The 20,536-nt window shown below is 26.6% G+C and overlaps 1 protein-coding gene across 1 annotated transcript in view; it reads left to right on the forward strand.

The window, feature by feature from the left end:
- The window catches only part of LOC136989621 (3-hydroxybutyryl-CoA dehydrogenase-like), a 34,180-nt gene extending 15,421 nt beyond the window's left edge, over positions 1-18,759 (forward strand). Inside the window, exons 3-8 of the mRNA XM_067287844.1 lie at positions 1,327-1,432; positions 4,750-4,844; positions 12,854-12,950; positions 13,207-13,305; positions 15,672-15,782; positions 18,207-18,759. Of these exons, the coding sequence (XP_067143945.1) occupies positions 1,327-1,432; positions 4,750-4,844; positions 12,854-12,950; positions 13,207-13,305; positions 15,672-15,782; positions 18,207-18,391 (693 nt within the window). The 3' untranslated portion in view covers positions 18,392-18,759. The remainder of the gene's footprint in view (positions 1-1,326; positions 1,433-4,749; positions 4,845-12,853; positions 12,951-13,206; positions 13,306-15,671; positions 15,783-18,206) is intronic.
- Positions 18,760-20,536: the final 1,777 nt, after the last annotated feature.

Here is a 20,536-nt window from a genome sequence, read left to right on the forward strand (position 1 = left end):
ACATATTTGTATCACAAATCAGTTGTATTTTGAATGTTAACTCTATCCAATATTTTATAGCTTCTTTTCAGAGAAATACATAGTTGTATAGTTAAGAGATTACATATAGTTGCTAGAGACAACTTCACCTGATGTTCCTCTCAGATGAAATTAGCAATAGCTTTCAACGTTATATGCTTGTGTTCCTCAATTTTCAATAGTCTTGACTATTGTGGATGTTACTGTTTTAAAGTGTTGAGTTGATACTATAGGCTTCTTGTCAAATATCCAGTGTTCCTATATTTTGCAATCATGTGTTGAGCTGTATTGTGATTTAAGGACAGTTGTTGGCTACCTTCTTTAATATTTAGTCATCTTCATGAATTAACTTCATCAAAAGATGTTGTTTCTCATTACTTATTTCATCATATGACATTTCCTACAGAGAATCAGTCAGTCCATTGCCTTCTAATGCTGGCAAGAAATGCAAATGAAATCTGTTGACACGTGTTTTAATAAACATGAAAACTTATGAAATATTTTATTAGGTAGATGAAATATGTTAATATTTTAAATTGATGGAATATATATATCAAAATTGTTGCTAAGATATTGTAAATCATTTTTATCTAGATTTTAAAAATGCAGTATGTAAATGAACTTGATGATTCTGTAGTGAAAATAAGTCGAAAGTGTTTGAATACTGTTGATAAGTCACAAGAAATGGCATTCAAGAATTTGTGTTTAAATATGCTTAAGTTATATTAAATAACAAAAATTTATTAATATAATATAATATACATTTAATAAGTATTAAATATTATTATACCTATTTCATGAAGACAGAGTTGTGTCTCTTTTCATAGCACCTCTTTGTAGTGTTAGTTTCAGTTTTAGCTGGTGTTGATAAAACATTCTGCTTTTAATACATATATATAGAATAAATATAAAATATATAATATTATATTGTCTCTACAGGCATTTTTATGCATGAAATACAGCTAAACAGGTAAAAAACAAGGTTTTGTTTTGGGGGTTGGGAATGGATTAATTTATGTTGTTGCTTATGGGAAAATTTGTTTCCATTTTCGAACAACTTTTAGGAATGAATTAAGTTTGAAATCCAAGGTTTGACTATATTTATTAAAATTATAATTATTACTTAAGCAGTTAAACGCTTAAATATTTTTAATGTATAGTTTTGTAAACTTTGATACATAATTATATGAAATTTATAATAAAACAAATTTCAATTATTAAAAAATTCTATAAAATAAAAAATTAAAATTTGTTATATAATAATAAACTGTACTTTACTTTTTAATTTTTTAAAATGTTTCTATTTAGGGTGAAGTGTTCTGTTTAAGTAGACTTGAAGAAGCAGTAAAAGATGCAGAATTTATCTTTGAAGCAGCAGCTGAAGATTTATCAGCAAAACAAGATCTTTTTGAAAGTAATGACATTTAATTTTCTGCTAAAAACATGCAAATTATTATAAAGCAGGATTACGAGTATAATTAAAGTATAATTAAAGTCAAACTATATTATATTATGATGTAATAAAAATATTTGTAAATAAATTGCATAATAGTATAGGTGTTTTTAATTATTATATTAATTATTAATGATATAATAAATAGAGTAAATGTTGTGTGTTCTTTATATCTTCATTAAATTATAAAATTTCTTATTTCAAAGTTTTATGAAATTTTCAAATAAATCTTTAATTGTAATTTGTAAATATTTTTAAAGTTATTCTATTTCTATTAATTAAATGTTAATTGACATTCTTAAATTATTACTGTATATTCTTCTATCAATCTTCTATGCAAGAATTATACTAAAAATTCTTGCAAAGAAGATTAATTTTGTATTTAATATCTTAGATATACAGAAACACATTTTTTAAAGAATTTTAGTGTTTTAAGTGTTAAGTGTTGTCATTTGAAGAAACTCTTAAAAATGTTTAAATGAATTAAAGGGAAATGATAAGAACATTGTTAATTAAGAAATTTTAAATTCTTGTACAGTAGACCCCCCCTATAACATGGTAGATACGTTCCGTGTTATATGAATCCGTGTTGTACGAGTCACTTAAATACATGAGCCAATCACAGCCCAGCACGTGTGCAGTTTAGGGGTTACGGTTGTTTGAAAGGTTTTCTTCCATAAAATTAATCGATTCTAGACTAGTTTGACTCAACATTTCCAAATCACGTATAATTTTTTGGGAATAATCCATATAAACTATGCTACAAACAAAAAGTTGTAGGATTACTTACCAAGTGTGCTCCGTTTGATGACACCATTGCTTAAGCTTGTTTTCGTCACGGAGCAACTAATCGAACGGCGGGTACGTGTTTCCTGATCAGTGAATTTTTCGCAGAAAAATAACTTAACTTTGGAGACATCATTAATAAAAATATATTTTTTATGGCCATTGAATAATAAATGTTTTTTAGTAGGTCCAGTGCTTGTTTAATTAAACTCAACGGTTTGTACAATATCCGCTATTGGTCCAGATTAGACCAGTGCTGTTGCAACACAAGTTGGCGATGACATTTTACCATGTTATACGAGTCTCTTTTAGCGAACCCAATGGCAATTTTTTAGCCGTATTATACGAATCCATGTTATATGAACCTGTGTTATAGGGGGGTCTACTGTATGTGTATTTATATTATTTAAAATAGATATGTTATTATTTTTCAATATAATAATTTCATTATATGTGATTTCTCAGCTGTTAAAAAATTATCTGTTGCAAACTAAAATATTCAAGGTTTAGCAAAATAATTTATTTATTTTTCTATTTCAAATAAGTCTTTAAGGAGAAACTTAAGATGAATTATGAAAGTAAGAAGGAAAACTATTGGAAGTGGATTATTTAAATTTTTACAGTAGTTTTTTTTTTTAATTAAGTTTTTGATTTTTATTATGTACTAAGAATTGTAACAAAGAAATATTAGCAAACTTAAAATATTTACTTTATGTTATGTTATGTTATGTGTGCTTTTATTTACTTAATTTTATTTATGTTTTCAAATGTAGTATCTGAAAATAGAACAAAAATGTTTATCTTTGATATAGAAAAATAGAACATTTAATTATATTATTACTATTATTATTCGTTTTTAGTTTCTTTCATTGAATAATTTAAAAATATCATTATAATAACTTAAGCAATTGTTTTATTCTCAAAAATAGATAATGTCTCATCAGGTAAACATTAAGGTAATGATATCATATCATTATATACATATATGAGGTAGATAAAAAGTGTTTATTTTTACTTTTTTTTTTCTTTTACAACTCTTAAAATGAAAAATTGGTAGAATTTTAAAGAGCTGTATTTATGAAATGCTTTGAACACTTTAATTTTGGGAAATATATAGAAGAAATCATCAGCAATAATCCTCGTGAACATTACTACTTTGAACAGAAAAAATTATCTTAAAGTGTAAAATATTAACAGTTTAGTTCTTTAGTTTGTATAGTTTAAAAGGTAAAGATGAATATAATAAAAGTTTTATTTTCAAAATTTCATTTTTTAATAATACTACATTTCAGTTATGATTGGACTAAGTTAATTAACAATTTGTTAATTAACCTCTATATATACCCGCATTCTCCTGTGATCCTCCGCAGTACAAGATGGCAGCCTTTAAGGCGCTACTCAAAAGGGCACTCACGCATTCCTCCTCACAAGCTGCCTTCAACTCGGAAATGCGGCACATCAAGAATATAGCTAAACAACACGGATATCACAACATTGCACGCAAAAACAACTTTGAGGCACTACGGCTTCTTTCCACCCACACCCCTCCTTTCAATGGTTCCCCACCTAAATATATACCGATCACCTACAATCCGGCACTGAAGACCATATACTACCAAATAGCGAAGAAAAAGGATATCTGCTTAGCTTTCAGGAGATGCCCAACGATTTTCGAGTGGCTTAGGAACGGAAAAGACGCTCCAGATAAAAACAGACTTCTGGGAATATACTCTATACCCATCGCCGACCACAGAGATAACAGCGAAGCCATCTACATCGGATCCACCAAACGCAACATACAGACGAAGATCAAGGAGCACAAAGTGGACATATTACACCATAGACAAAACACCGCCCTAGCAGTCTATTCATCCGATCCAGAAATAGAGCCTCTTTTCACCCGTGCCGCAATCATTCACCCCACGTTTCGACAAGATCACCTCAAATGGCTTGAAGCTATATACATCTTACTCAACACTCGCAGTAACACGCACTGCATCAATTTTAAAAAGGAGATCATCTTATCATCGGCTTGGGAAGCCTTTCTCAACAGATCCCTGACGTAGCGCTATACTCACATCGCGCAAGTCTAATATGACGACATCGGCTACACGCGACAGCGTTCCAGAATGCAAATTTTTTCTAAAATTTTGTAGAACAGAATTCCGTTACGCCTGAGGAAGAACCAACGAGGTTCGAAAACATTTGCGTTTTACAGAGAAAGAGGAGAGAAGCACACCAGTCAAAGGCACTACAGTTGTTGGTTTTAATTTATTTTCACTCCGGTGTTGTTCCTTTATATATTTTGTCTAATTAGCGATGCCAGCTAACAATTTGTTATTATGAAATTTGATTCATTATATAATAAGGCTTAATTATTTTAAAAATATTAAAAATTTTGTTATGAATTTAAATAATAAGAAGAATTTTTTTATTTAATTGTATTCTTTATATCATTTAAAATATTAGTAAGCAATATTAATATTTTATAGGAATATCACATTGTTGTAGAAGAGATGCAATATTAGCTACTAATACTATGAGATTATCTATTGAATCAATCACTGAAAGAGCAGCATATAGAGAGGTAAATATTTTTATTATATAATAAAATAAATAATTTTATCTTTATTTTTATTCTTGACATTTTACTTTTGAACTCATTGTCATTGTAGAATATAATGATAATGATTTAAAAATATTTATTCTGCAATAACTGTCAGTTCAAAACTAAAATCTTATATAGAAGTATGCAAATGAGTTTCATCACATGCTACATTCAGTGTTAGGTACTGAAAACAGTAACTAAGATGCATAAAAGTACCATGAACTGTTGTAAATAATAGAAAAAACAAAATTTTGACACTTTATATATAAACAGAACAAATTCATTAATCCAGAAATACATTGTAAATTTAGAAAACTAAAATCATATTTTTTGAATCCAGATATGAACAGCCACGTTTCTTCTTACTGATAAGGACTAAGCAGATGAGAATATCATCCAATATCTTTCAATACCACTCTTAATGTAAATGCATTTTGGTAGTACATTCTTTACATAACATAATTAGTAAAATTTTCATATATAAAGTTTTATGTTATGTAAAGAATGTACTGCCTAAAATGCATTTACATTAAGAGTGGTATTAAAATATATTGGATGATATTCTCATCTGCTTAGTCCTTATCAGTAAGAAGAAACGTGGCTGTTCATATCTGGATTCAAAAAATATGATTTTAGTTTTCTAAATTTATGATGTATTTCTGGATTAATATTTATATTAAAATCCAACCCATAATAGTGAGATTTAGAACATATTTATGTAATGAATTAATTAAATATAAATAAATAAAACAGCTTTTAACACAACTTGTGAAAATCTGTATCTATCAAGAACAAAAGGAGACATTAACAATCAGTGTGAATAAAAACTGAAAAACATGTGGTAATAACTTCTACTGTGGTAATACTATTTCGTGGGGCTACCTTTGGCCTTGATTACTCCATGGCACTTTTATACTACCAACAGGATGATGCAATCACTCTTAATTAATGTTGCAGGTGGCATAAAATACAATTTTAGTGATAGCATGTAACTTCATCAAGTTATTGTGCAATTGTATCAGATTTTAAGAAAATGTTAGGTTAATGCAATTTTTTGCACACCTCTCTATAATCTGCAAGGAATTATTTTTTATTTATAAAGCATTTTACAGATTTAGTTATCTGTTTATGTTAATCAGAATATTTTTTATAAATTTATAGATCATTAATCATATTCAAAATTGAATTTGAATAGTGTTTAGGTTAATTTTTATTCTTTCTATTAATAATGTTATATGATTATATTTTATACAGAGATAAATTCTATACATGATAAAAACTACTTTTTCTGATTGATCTTTAACAAAACATTTTAATCCTAATAATTTTGTTCTAAGATTCTATATCTTAAAGGTTATTTATAATATACCAAATAATATAATATTTTTTCTCTTGTTTTAAATTTTATAGGCACCTAACTTCTTGTTTTCCATTTATCTGTTATTTATACATAATATATATGAGCTGTTTATTTTGAAAGTGGCCTAAGTCCATTTTTCAAAAAAATCAAGCTAGCTATTTTAATATTTACATTTCTATGTTATCTTTTCAATTTGAAACAAATTGTAAATAATATTTTTAAAATCACTAAGATTTTGTAAAACGAAAATTAGCTGGTTAATAGATGATGATAAAAATTTTTATTTTGAAAGTGGCTTAAGTCCCATTTTGAGAGTTGCAAACAGATATGGAGTATTATATTATGCAGTAAAATTTTATGACACAAGAGCTGTATGTTTTATTATTAATGTAATATTCCTTGATTAACTCAGATAATGATGTTTTAAATAATAATAATTCCATTAAATATATAATATTAATATAATGTATCAACACAAACCAGCAAGTAAGAAAGATTTCCAATGTGATGCAAATTGATGATAGTAACTCTACTGTGCACCCGCAATCTACTTTCTTTGAGTTTCCTGATAATTAATCCTACCCCCTAAAAAATCTTAAAGGTAAAAAAAAACAAATTGCCAAGTATCAATACATATAGAATCCACTCTAAGAAAGGAGTGAAATCATAAATGGACACCAAGTACAGCAGATGTTTTCATTTATGTATTTGTAGTTTGATAAATCCTTTGTAATAGCAAATTAATAACCATTAAGAATATTACATAGAAAAATTAATTTTTTATAGTCCGGTTTGGCAAGATCATTTGTTGCATAATTCGTTGGAGATAAAATGAGTGTTCTTGACATAGTAAATTACAATGTGTGCATGTATTTTGAATCTTGCGATCCTTACTTCTGATCAGTTTACAGGCCTGTAAATTGGATGAAAACATTTATTGTGATGAAAGTTATTGCTGGAAAAACACAAATGGTGTGTTTTTTTTTATTTCATTGTTAAATCTCAGGGGAGACCAAGAAACTTTAATAATATTGAGTTGACACCAATGTACGAAAAAACAAGCCCAATCGCAATGCTAAAATACAACGATTTAATGGATCTATTATACTATAGATCCATTAAATCGTTGTATGGATCTATAGTATAATACCACCTATACACCATAATAATTTTAAATCTCTGCCACATATGAAAATTTGAGAAGAATGAATAATTAGTTGCAAAATATTATTAATTTTAATGTAACATTTTTTTAATAGTGAATAAAAGTTGAATATTTTTTAATTTTATAACATAAAATAGTATATATTTCTTTTTATTTCAAGGGAAATTTATTTTTTCCATGTAGTTAACTTTTCTAATTCTTAAAAAGGCATATCTCATTAATTTTGAAAGTGGCTTAAGTCCATTTATACCCATCAAAAAGATTATTTTTTATAAACAATGTTAATAATGCTAATTGGGTTGATAAATTATACACCCTTAGAAACACAAAAACATTATACTACCATTTTATTAGTTACCAATATTTTTAAATTTATTAAAACACAAACCCTTAAATATCTCGATTTTAACATAAATGGACTTAGGCCACTTTCAAAATAAATGGCTCATATATAATGTAGCACTAATTGGAAATATGGAAGTGTTTTTAAATAAGTCTTAATCATCTATAATTTAATTTTTTGCTATAAATTAAAGGAATTTCAAAATTATTTTTTACTAATAATGAATAGCAAATTTAAACAAATTCTAATCTTATTGTTTTTATAATGAAATTTGCTTGGAAATTCATTATCCAACATTGCTTGTTTTATGTTGTGCATACGTTTTAGATCAATATCAGTACAAAAATATTTATAAGCTGTAATTTTATAAGTATTTGTGAAATGACAATTGAATTAACAAAGGAATCAAACTGATTAGAATCTTTTCTATAAAGTCTAACGTAGTTGTTATAAGTGGGGGTTGTTTCTCAACAGGTATTATATGAAATTTTGCATAAATTTGTGCTCTACCCCAAGTAGTCCCAAATAATTAGTATACTTACACAATCATTTCCAATTAACATAAATTTTTAAATACATTTAAAAATTTTTCCATGGGTTTTTACTATATATACTGAATTATATAATGCTATGTAACCAATGGATTATCTTAACCATTTGATCTGTGAAAACACAAATCCATGTGTATCAGTCCAAGGCAAAAAAGGGACCATACTGTATTGGAGCTACATTATTCTTATGATTCACTTTAAATATAAATTTGTTGTGTTCAAATGTTATACAAAGATTAAAACAATAGTGACCATCAAATATGACAATTTTTTGATTATTCTAAATTATATTAATAAACTGAATATTATTTCAATGTTATTAAGCTTAGACTAAATAAGTTTAGAATAAAATATGAATTGACTAGTGATCTGAAATATTTGATTAGTCTAAATTATGTAATTTATAGCTTAAATTATAATAATTCAATAGTTAAAATTTATTTTATTCTAAAATAATTAAATTAATTAATCAAGCAATCAATTAATAGATGCAAATATTTTTTTGATTTAGAATTTTCAAATTATTTCTAATTTGTCTGTTTATATATGTTTTATTCAGAAAATTAGTTCAAAGTAATATTAATGAGCACTTTAGGTTAGAATGTTTTGATAAGAATCTTCTAAATATGGATATAATTTACTATACCATTTTATTGGCTTATATTACAATATTTTTTAAATTAGATATTTGAATATGCAAAATGAGTCTTTTTAGGTAATCTTGGCTTGTTTCAAGTTTGATGTATATGAATTAATTAATTTTATGTCTAAGTATACTGTAATTTCGTGCAGGTAACCAAAGTGGCATGTAATCTGTATTGGCATACATTGCAGATGCAGAAAATTGCTAAGGCTGAAATAAAACCTTTGCATAATCTGTTCCAATGAGTAACCTGCATCTTTGGATAGTCATTGGAAGCATAATATCTACTGGTATGCTGTTTAGAAGGTATCATATCAAACATTAAAATGTTATTTTATAATTACAACTGCAGTAAAATGAAATGAGAAAACAATAGTGACAAGAAACCTCCTAAACTTCAGGTGTCAAAGATGTAAATGCCTATTGAACTATACAATTTTTATCCTATCGTTTTTTTTTTTCTGTTGTATTCATCAAATAATAATTGAAACTTGTTAGTAAAATATATAATAATAATATCTACAAAATACAAAATATATACACTGAAAAACTTAGCAAATACTCCAAACTTGCCCACAAGATAGTGTGAAGAATGGATAGGACACTTTATTGTGCCTATTGTCCTTGTACAGGTGTCATACCACATACACTATACAAAAGTTTACAAACATCAGAGCTTAATAAGCCAAATAGGATACATATATATTACTATCAGAATGATAGATTGAATCCTTGGATGAAGGTAAAGTCTACAAATGTTTAAGATTTCAACAGCCCAACTCACAGAATATGTGTAAATAAAATAAAATAAAGAAAAAAGAATACAACAGCAGATTAAACTCAATAATGACAACACAATAGAATGCAAAACACACATTTAATGCAAATGGCATATGAAGCATGCAATGCCATAATATTGTAAATGCCATTTTTCTTTAAATATGTTTTGTTGAAGAATTTAATTCTAAATACAATGTTTTCTTCTGCAAAAAAATACTGTGGCAATAGTAGTGGTGCTGTAAGTGGCTGTATTTTGAAGTTGAATTTATGTGAAGCCATAATGTGTAAAGTGCTAGAGTGCAAGTCATGTGACTTGCAGCATCTAAAATGTTATGGCTTATATTTACATCATTTTGATATTCTAGAGAATTTGTAACATTTGTATTCTAGAGATTCCACTTACAAGCCTTGCCGCCACATGTCCGTTACCTCTCGTGTTCGGCTCAAGAATGTGTACTGGAATTTCTATTTTCCCCTCCAGCCTCATCGCAGACTTTTGCTTTCATCCTACCTCCTGGTGGGCTGGGGGTGAGTCTGAGTTCTTGGAAGTTCGAAACAAAGAAACAAAGGAAAATGGAAGGAAGGATAAATTTAGAGAAATAGAATATAAAATTTAAATTAAAAACTATACAAAGTAGAATGGTATACAGCCACACCTTATCCATTTTCCACAGATACTTTATTGTATATTTGAGTTTCAAATATTTGCTAAGTTTTTTTAGTGTATATATTTTTTATGTTGTAGAGATTTGGTGCAGCTACTTCTGTAATGTATTTGATTTTGTTTATCAATGAATGTAATGTCTGGTCTTGTCTGTGATTATGGCATGGCTATAGTATATTTTGTGTGTTTTTTTCTATGACTGTCTGAAGTGTGTATTTGTAGTCTGGTTCTTGGGGATGTAGTATTCATGTTTGTATGCGAGTTTTGATGTACTTGCTTATTTTGATGTATAGTGGAACCTCGGTATACGACCTTAATCTGTTTCCGATGTTTGGACTTATACCGAATAGGACATATACCAAACCAACCATTTTCCCATAAGAAGTAATGTACAAATGATTAATCCATTCTTATGTAAAAAAAAACTCCTCTTGATATGGTATATTAATGGGGTTGTAAAATAATTGAAACACTGTTTGAGCACATTAATAAAAGAATAAATTTTATTATAGATTTTTAAACTTATTACAGTAATAATCACAAATAATTGCTTCTGATACGCTGTCGCCAGCACATTGTTTTTCAGTTATCAAAAGCAAAAGCAATTTCTCAACATGATCTAATGTCTGTGATCTCTGTTTAGAAATTGATTTAACCCCTTTCGCAATGTTAGCAGATTTAATAATGTCTTTATTTTTCATGATTGTCGATATCATCATTCTCAGAATATGGTATGCAACAGCTAAATCTCGAACACGCATACCACCTTCATATTTCTCAACAATCTCTTTTTTTCAGTTCCATTGTGATTCTAGTCATTTTTTTTTAGTTTTCTGTTGCTTTTCATTTGCCTTTTTGCAATTCATGATTAATAAAAATAATAAAGTTTTACTTACAAATTAAAATCAGAAGAAATTTAACAAAGTTATAGACCGTGGCACCGCAAATGTCTAGTCCAGTCTAGTACACCGATAGTGCTACTTGTTCATAGATGGTGCGTATAATTGAATTAAGTCATATACTGATCAAACGTTGTATACCGAGCAAAATTTGTTTCGTCCAAACAGAACGTATTCCGAATTGGATGTATTGTAAAGCAGACGTATACCGAGGTACCACTGTATTTGCTATTTGATTATGTTGATGTAAATAATCAGTTTGTGTTAAAAGCTTGCAACCTGATGTGATGTGTTGTTTAGTTTTTGTGCATGACGTGCTATTTTTTGCAAGTACTATCTCTAAGTGTTGTTTTTTAAAATATGTTTTTATGCGTATTTACAACCTTGCAGTCATGAACCCCTGCTTCTTTTAAAGAGACATCCATTAGTTAGCCAGCAGTTTGTAGAAATGAAACAAGTAATGAGTTTATAGCTTAGTATGATAATTGTTATCCTAATATGTGTCTTCATGGTCAAAATTCTCTGAAATGACATCATTATATAGGTAGGGGATAATTGCTACAAATTTATCAGCTTCGAAGGTAAAATTCAATTAGTAATGTTCGATACTATCAATTAAAGCATGGATTGAATGTACAGAAACTGAATAGGAGAGAACTAGACTATTGCCTTAGTTCTCTCCTATTCATTTATTAGATGTTTGTGTATGGATAATGTATGTATTTGACGGTTTTAGAAAAATAGCAATGGCAGATGAATGTCTGTGGCACACAAATGATTTTTCACATTTTCTAAAGATGCTTTTAATATTTTTGGATTAAAGAAAAAGCTGTTTGATGAGTTTGTAATTACAATTTAAAGTAGCCATAGAATCCATTCAATTGCATAATCCACAACTATTTTAAAATTGTCTGGTTGTCTCAAATTGCCAAATTTTATTGTGTTCTAGTTTTCTTAATATATCTTTTATGTTGGAATTTTGATTATGTGCTTGTAATGAATGAAGTCAGAGAACTTATACAGATTATATTCCTAACAATTCATTTGATTCTACTGAGGCTATTGTAATTATTTTGTGTATATTTGTGTTTTAAGCTCTTTTTTGCCAAACAAGAGCTTAATTTCATTATATATCTATGCTTTCATTATATGCTATAATTTCGTTATATATATGAGCTTTAATTTTGTTATATATATGAGCTTTAATTTCATTATATATCTAGAAAAAATGCATCAAAAGCAGGGCCAACTGGAGGGCAGTGTAAATGGCACAATTGCAGAAGGCCTCACAATCCTGCATGATCCAACTGTTGTGAAATTTAAAAATTGATAATAAAAAAATAATAAAAATGTTTTGAACAACAACATTAAAATATTATTTTGTTGTTCAAAACTTTTTTTTATTATTATTAAAAGGCCCTTTGCATCAGAACTTTGCACCAGGTCACACTTTTTCTTGGGCCAGCCCTGACCAGAAGGAAGCACATTTTTCTAGACATATTCATTCATTTATTACTATTATTATTAATTGTTTTAAAAAAATATTTTAATATTAAAAAATTATTTTTTAAAATTTATTTCAGAGATGTTTAGGTGTCAGGTTTCTTTATCCTGTATATTGCATTCCTGAAGTAGAAGTTATTCCAGGTCATCATACCTCAATACAAACATTAGAAAAAGGTTTTGATGCTAATTATAAATTAGTATTAAATAGAAATATTTACTTAATATTTTAATGTTTAAAAAGTTTAAATCAGAAAATATATTTTCTACATTTATTTTTTGAAATTAAATATTAGATTTTTCCCCTCATCATTCAATATTACATTATTTATTTCCAATACTGTTTTGATTTGAAATTTAAAATTTTGAATGAATACATTTTCTTTGAAATTAATTAAATATTTTTTAATATCACGTTTTTAAATATTTTTAGTGAGATTGTTTTTAGAGAGAATGGGAAAAATAGCATTTTTTCGATCTGGGACAGAACCTATGGTTTTAACTGAAGAACAAAGGGAAGCAAGAAGAAACGGTAAATAAATTTATTTTTAATTTTAATTTTGATTTATTTTTAATAATAATAATTATCAAGAAATTCTTACAGATATATACTCAAATCACATGTAAATAAAACAATAACATTTTCCTGCAGCTGTGCTTTCACCTCAAGGCCTGACTGGCCATCTGACAGTTCTGGTAAATGCCAGAGAGACCAGTGCCTTCTGGGGATGGTTAACATGGCACTGGAGTTATACAAGAAATGCATAACTTTAGAAAAACATTAGAAATATTTTTTATATAAAAATTTAAAGCGTAATATGAACAAAAGACATAATGCTTTCAACTGATTGGTCTGAGAGTGTAACAAGTATGTTACTATCTTTGTCTGTTGCATTTGCTTAAAGATAGCAATGTATTTAAGTATTTGAATATGCATAGTTCTGCATTGCTGTATTGCTGTTCAAAATAACCCATTTAGTTAGTCTTCTTTTTCTTTTAGTTGAACAAGGTTTTTTTAAGGCCAGTTTTTAATACAGTGCCAGGACTGAATTTTGTTTACATTCTGGCCCTGCTTGACTTTTGTCTGGCATAGTACTAAGTAGCAGTAAGTCAAGTAGAATACATTCCATCAACACCCTAATGATAATATATGTGTAAAATATTTGAACAGTTGTTTAATAGTGATGAAATATATATCTGCTTACAGATTTCTTTCACTAAATTTCTTAAATTTCTTCGATTGAATATATTTATTAGTATTAGGTTTTCTATTTTTTATGATTTTTGTTACTTTTTAAGTATTCTTTTTAAAAATAAATATAATTAATTTTTAAAATTTTTTTCCCTCAAATTTATATCAATAGAATTTACTTATATATATATATATCTGCTGTTAAGTTTTTACAACTGATTTTAAATGATATTAATGATAAGCAACATTTACCTAATGAAATATGATGAAAGAAAATAAACTAGTTATATCAAGAACAGCCTTAAAATCTAAATAAGAAACCTTTTAATTGTTCAGTATAATTTAAAATAATTTATTTTCTTTGAAATGTTTATACTTAGCTTATTTCTCATTAAGCTTTTTTTATAAAATTATTTAATTTCTTTAATGACAAAACTAAAATTATAATTTAAAATTTAAAAAAAGCATCTTATGTTTTCTAATTGAAAAGTATCCATGTTAATATCAATGTTTTAGAGCACACAATAAACTAAGACAATACAGAATACAATAGATTAATAAATGATTATATAAATTATTTTTTTTTATTAAAACCAATACTTTTTATATTCTTTTCTTTGGATGTGTTTGAAATTGATGATTTAATTAAAAATTATTTTAAAAAATGCATTTTCAAAAAATTATTAATAATTAATATTAATTGTTGATATGTTTAATACATTACAAAACATTAAACTAGTTAAATATTGCTAATGAATTCACTGGTAATTGAGTGACATAATATGTTTGAAAGATTTCTCTTTATTAATTGAGATATTTAATAACTAAAAGATAGTTAGTTTTTATGAAAGTACGTAAAATTTGTTCTCACAAAACTAAATATTTAGGCAAAGCAAAGTGAAAGTTTAGTTGTCAAATATTGCTGTATTATTCATTTATTTTTCTAGAGAAAAATAATTAAGTAAAACATAGTACATATAAACAATAACCCAATCTTTAGAGTAACACCAAATGATTGTTGGATTACATTGGGCAGAATTATAGCCTGATGTAATCTGACAATTGTTTGGCATTGGATACATAGTGTAAAAAATTTGCAAAATAAGTCATATTTGTATACACATTTGATGTTTTTAAATTTATACAAACCTAAAGTAAATTGTGTGATAAATTATTATATTTAATTATATATGAATTTTAAAGCATTTACTCTGCATATATGTTTTTATAGAATCAGTTAATTCAAAGAATTATTTGTGTTACCCACATGTGCTTTCAAAATGTAGTTTTTAAATTAATTAATTAATTAATAGAGTTACATAACAACTAATAAATTATAAATTTGAATAACCAGAGATAATAACACTAGCTAAATGATTATTTTGGTAATCTCTTATATTAAAACAATCTTATATAATATTTTTTTTATACACTATAAAAATACTAAAAGTTTAAAATTTCTAATTAAAGAATAATTAGCATATTCTTAAGAATTTAATAATTTGACTGTTGAATAAGACATGCATAAAACTAATTATTCCTACATATATTAATTTTATGTATACCTTAATCAAATTAAATTTTAGAATATATAATAAGTTTATGTTTATTACTTGTTCAAAATTGAACTTGTTTCTTAGTAAATTTTATAAAATAATTATTTATTTCAATGAGCTTAAGTAAAATAATTTTCAATAATATTATAGCATATATCCGATATTTGAAAAATAATAAAGGACAGTTAAGAAAAGTAAGATTTGCAGTACCCGATCTTGCAAGCGATGCAACTATTTTAAATGTACTTAGTGGAGAACAAAGTAAGTTTTGATTATGTTTTTAAAATATAATTTATAAACATGAATGATACTGTCTTTTGACATTAAAATGATAACAAAAATAGCAAGTACTTTCAGCATTGAACTGATGTCAGGCAATACAGAATACATTAAAAATACTGTTAGAATAACTTTAAAAAATCACAAATGAATTTTTCTTTGGACTAACTGTGTAAGTGTTCTCTTTCGTTGTTTCTTCAAACGTCATCTGAAAATAACAATTTCACCAGCAGAGAGCCAGTGAAAGAGAACACTTACAGAGTTAGTCCAAAGAAAAATTCATTTGTGAATTTTTTAAAGTTGTTACTAATGTCTCAGCTAAAATATTTCATACTGTTAGAATGTTTGCTTAAACCAAGAGGGAATATATATTTAAATTTACAAATGCTGAAATTTGAACATATAAAACTGAGGGAATATAGTGATATAGATAAAATATATTTTTATACACAATGTCATGAAAAGAGAAAAGCAGGTGATTGGACCTTAAATTAACAAAAATATATTATCAATTATTTGATGTAAGACATTGAGCTAATCTTTTAAAAGTTTAAAAATTGCAATTCACAGGTGTGGGATTTCTAAAGTAGATTTATTACATAGTCCTAATATAGATATGTATAATGATTTCCAGATAAAAATAGACTTGTGTTCAATGCACTGTCTGAGTAGTGATGTTTCAGCTCTTAAAGGTATAAGGTTATCGTTTAATACACTCCTGGAGAGTTTTGTAGTATGTCTATTGTTCTATATCTCCTGATGTTTTATTAGTCAATTTCAAAGTTTACAGCCTCTATGAACAGAAAACTTTCAACTCAAATAATGTATAACCATCAACAGTTGTACATTAGTTCGAGTCCCACTTCAGGCCAATTCTTTTCTTCCAGTTTATTCTAAATTAATTAATTAAATATTATAATTATTAAATTTAATATGAGATGGCACCTAATGCCTCCCTCTAGTGCCAAATTTATTTGTAATTCATAATTAATATTTCCAAAATATAGCCAAATTATTTACAGAATTTGTGGGTGTCTATTTACAATGTTTGTTTATACAAAATACAAAAATTATTAGAAAACGAGAACTAGACAAGTTATAAAATTCTCAATGAAAATTTATCAAACTTAAGAACAAAACCAAAACAACAATTCACAAAAACTTTCCTGATACTTGGAAACTTAGAACTAACTTAGTATTATTCTTAAGACTATCTTCACAAAACGATAAGTAATACAAAACCAGTTTAGAAAATTACAAAAGGATCTTATGATCGACACTCACCTAACTGTCACATCAAAGAAAAATGTCTAGAAATCCTTATTTGCCAAATGCACTCATTCAGGAACTTCACTTCTTGCTTACAGTGGCTTCACCTTACTTTAATTTTGATGGGTCTTTTATACTCCCTGGTGTGACATAACAACAACTGAAACTAATATCTCAAATACTATAGTAGAGATAAGATTTGTGATAAATCTTATCTCTACTATAGTATTTGAGATATTAGTTTCAACAATTTTTGAGACAAGAAGCTCTTTTATAATAACAACAGTTGTGCCAATTAAACTCATTTACATATTTAGTTTAACATAATTGTTATTTTTCTTTTGCAATCTTTCAAACATATTCGTCTTATCAATCTTTTCAATACAATCTGATTTTTAGAATCAGTTACAATTGGGATTAAGGGACCATTCTTTAATTCCAATTCGGAAATCACTCAATTCGAGATACTTTGGTAGATTGGCAACATGAGTGGTACAGGTGTCAGTCATGGTAAGAGTTATTATTTTTAGAATTTAGACTTTTCTTCCTGGGTTGGGTGTAGAGCTTTTGTCCTTTAATGCAATAAAATGTCCCCAAAGTAAATAATAACAAGAACTAAATAAAAACTCTGAAAATAAAAGTAAAATTCAGACTCAACTCCTTACAAACACTAACTATTTGAGGATATGAAGTAATATTACATGTGCAGTATAATAGCTGCAAACACCATCTCATGAGATTCTAAAAGATTCACCCCAAAAGGGTTAAGTGAACATTTTAATGGTATTTTTAATGTATTTTATATTACCTGAAAATATATTAGTGCAATGTTGAAAGTACTTGCTGTTTTTGTTATTATTAAGCTATTTTAATATCAAAAGGCAATATCATTCATGTTTGTGATTACTGCTGCAAAATGTATATATTTTTATGTATAAAATATTATTTTTTTAATCAGCTGAAATTTTACATTTTAGTGATTTAATTACTAAACTTTTAAAAAGTTTTATTCCGTGATCATGAAATATAAATATAGAAATATTTAATATTCATTCAATGCATTATGGTAAATTAAGAATATATTTACAGTATAATATTAAATATCCACTTAAATTAAAAGCATTAAATTGATTTTAGATATTCCAGTGTCTCGAGAAAAAGATTGTGTCGTTTGCATGGATGAAGAGCGTAACTGTGTTCTTCATCCTTGTCACCATCTCTGTACATGTGCCAGCTGTGGAAGAATGCTTCTTAAAAGACAAGATGCTTGCCCTATTTGTAGAAAACACATATCCAGTATATTCCGTGTATTCCATTCATGAATATTTTTATAACATTCAATGTTTTATAACAACATATAATAAAATATAATACTTTAATTTAAAATTTATTTACCTTATATCTTTTGTTACTATAAGAAAATTTTGCATAATTATATGAATTGTATATAATTATGCAAAATTCATTTGTATCATCATTTTGCAACTTGAACACAAACTATATGGTGTATTTTCTCGGACACATGGCAAATTTCATCACTAAGTTTTCCTCAGTTGAAGAGCAGTGCCCCAACTGGAGAGTAAATGGAAGCGTCAGAAACCAATGCTAGCTACTCCCCCCATTTTAGGTAGTAACTACAGGAGAAAGCGCCGAATATACCCAGCCCGTTTCCGACCGAAGTCGGAGAACGGGCTGGGTATATTCGGCGCTTTCTCCTGTAGTTACTACCTAAAATGGGGGGAGTAGCTAGCATTGGTTTCTGACGCTTCCATTTACTCTCCAGTTGGGGCACTGCTCTTCAACTGAGGAAAACTTAGTGATGAAATTTGCCATGTGTCCGAGAAAATACACCATATAGTTTGTGTTCAAGTTGCAGAATAAGCACCGGCACGGTTTCATAAACACTACAATGTATCATCATTTGTTTTTAATAATTACAAAACAAATGATGATATAAAAAAAATTATTTTGAAAAATAAAATGAAAAGTCAAAAAAAAATGTAATAAAATTCAATTTATGCAAGTAATTCTAGACTTTTTATGTTCTGCATATATATTTTAATATAAATTTATAAAATTCATTTGTTATAAAATCAACTCTTATTTAATAGAAAATTTTCTAAAAATTCAGTTGTTGTGTTGAGACTGATTTATCAAAAATGAAAACTATATTAATATATAAAATCAGTATTCAGTGACACATATTAAACATTTCAATCATTTTCAAAAATCACAATCAACAATGAACAATAACTGCTTAACTATATTCTAAATTTTTTTTTTTTTTTTTTGAATTCACTATTGAAATAGGTTTTCATTTTTTGAGTTAAATGGAAATTTAATGAAAATTTTAAACTGTTTTTGAATATATTTTGAATGATTTCTATATATTTTTAATAAAAAATGCGTGCAATTAAAACACTTTTTAAATTTGTATATATGCTATGTAATCTCTAGAATGAACTAACAAAAACAGAAAAAAATTCCTTTAATATTTAAATATTTTGGGTTTTAATAAATCTTAAATATCAGAGATTAAAACTTAAATTTATTTTTATTATGTTTTGTTATTATATATTATTTAACTTCACAGTTTAGATGACTCCTTACCAGTAAGTTCAAATAAACTGGTAAAATTTAGAAGTAATACTTTTAATATATATCAGTAAATACTTTTGAAGTGTCTTCAAGCCTAAAAGATAGATATAACTTCCTTTTTTATCCTATAAAAGAAGTTACATCTGAGAATCAGACCAATCCAAAGATTTTTTTTTCAAAATGTTTATGTATTAAAGATTTGATTTATGTCTTTCGCTGATTATTTTTATTCACTTAGATTTTAATTTTTCTACTTTAAATTGATTCATGTGAAGTTAATTTAAAATAATAATAATAACAATTAAATAAAAAGAATTTGATTTGAAATAATTTTAATTTTGTTTATGTTTATTCTTAAATAATTTCTGAGATATAAGTTAAAGTAAAATTTTGAATATTTTTGTATTTTTATATAGCATCATCATTACAAAACTGTACAAAATAAAAGTACTCAATAATTACATTCCCAACTCCCCAGTATTTGTTTAAAATTAATATTTACCTAAATTTATAAGAATTAATATTATTATAATGTTACACATATAAAAAAATTTATTATATTAATAATCTAGAAATATTTAAATTCTAATTTTAAAAGTTAAAATTTTATTGTAAATTATTATTGGAAAGTGTTTGAATTTATTTTTGAATCTTGTTTCGTTTGTAAGTTTTCTGATTTGTTTAATAATACTTTTATGAATATAATAAGCACATATGATTTTTGTAAATATATAAAACAGTTAGCCACATACAAATTATAGATTAATCATCAGTATTATTATCAATTAAAAATTGTGTATAGTTTTACATTTAAGTTTATTCATTTTATTTTATTCTGAAACTAGGTCAACTTACAAATATATTTAATA

The sequence above is a fragment of the Centruroides vittatus genome, unplaced genomic scaffold (genome assembly GCF_030686945.1).
Source record: "Centruroides vittatus isolate TY-2023 unplaced genomic scaffold, ASM3068694v2 scaffold_712, whole genome shotgun sequence".
Classification (NCBI taxonomy): domain Eukaryota; kingdom Metazoa; phylum Arthropoda; class Arachnida; order Scorpiones; family Buthidae; genus Centruroides; species Centruroides vittatus.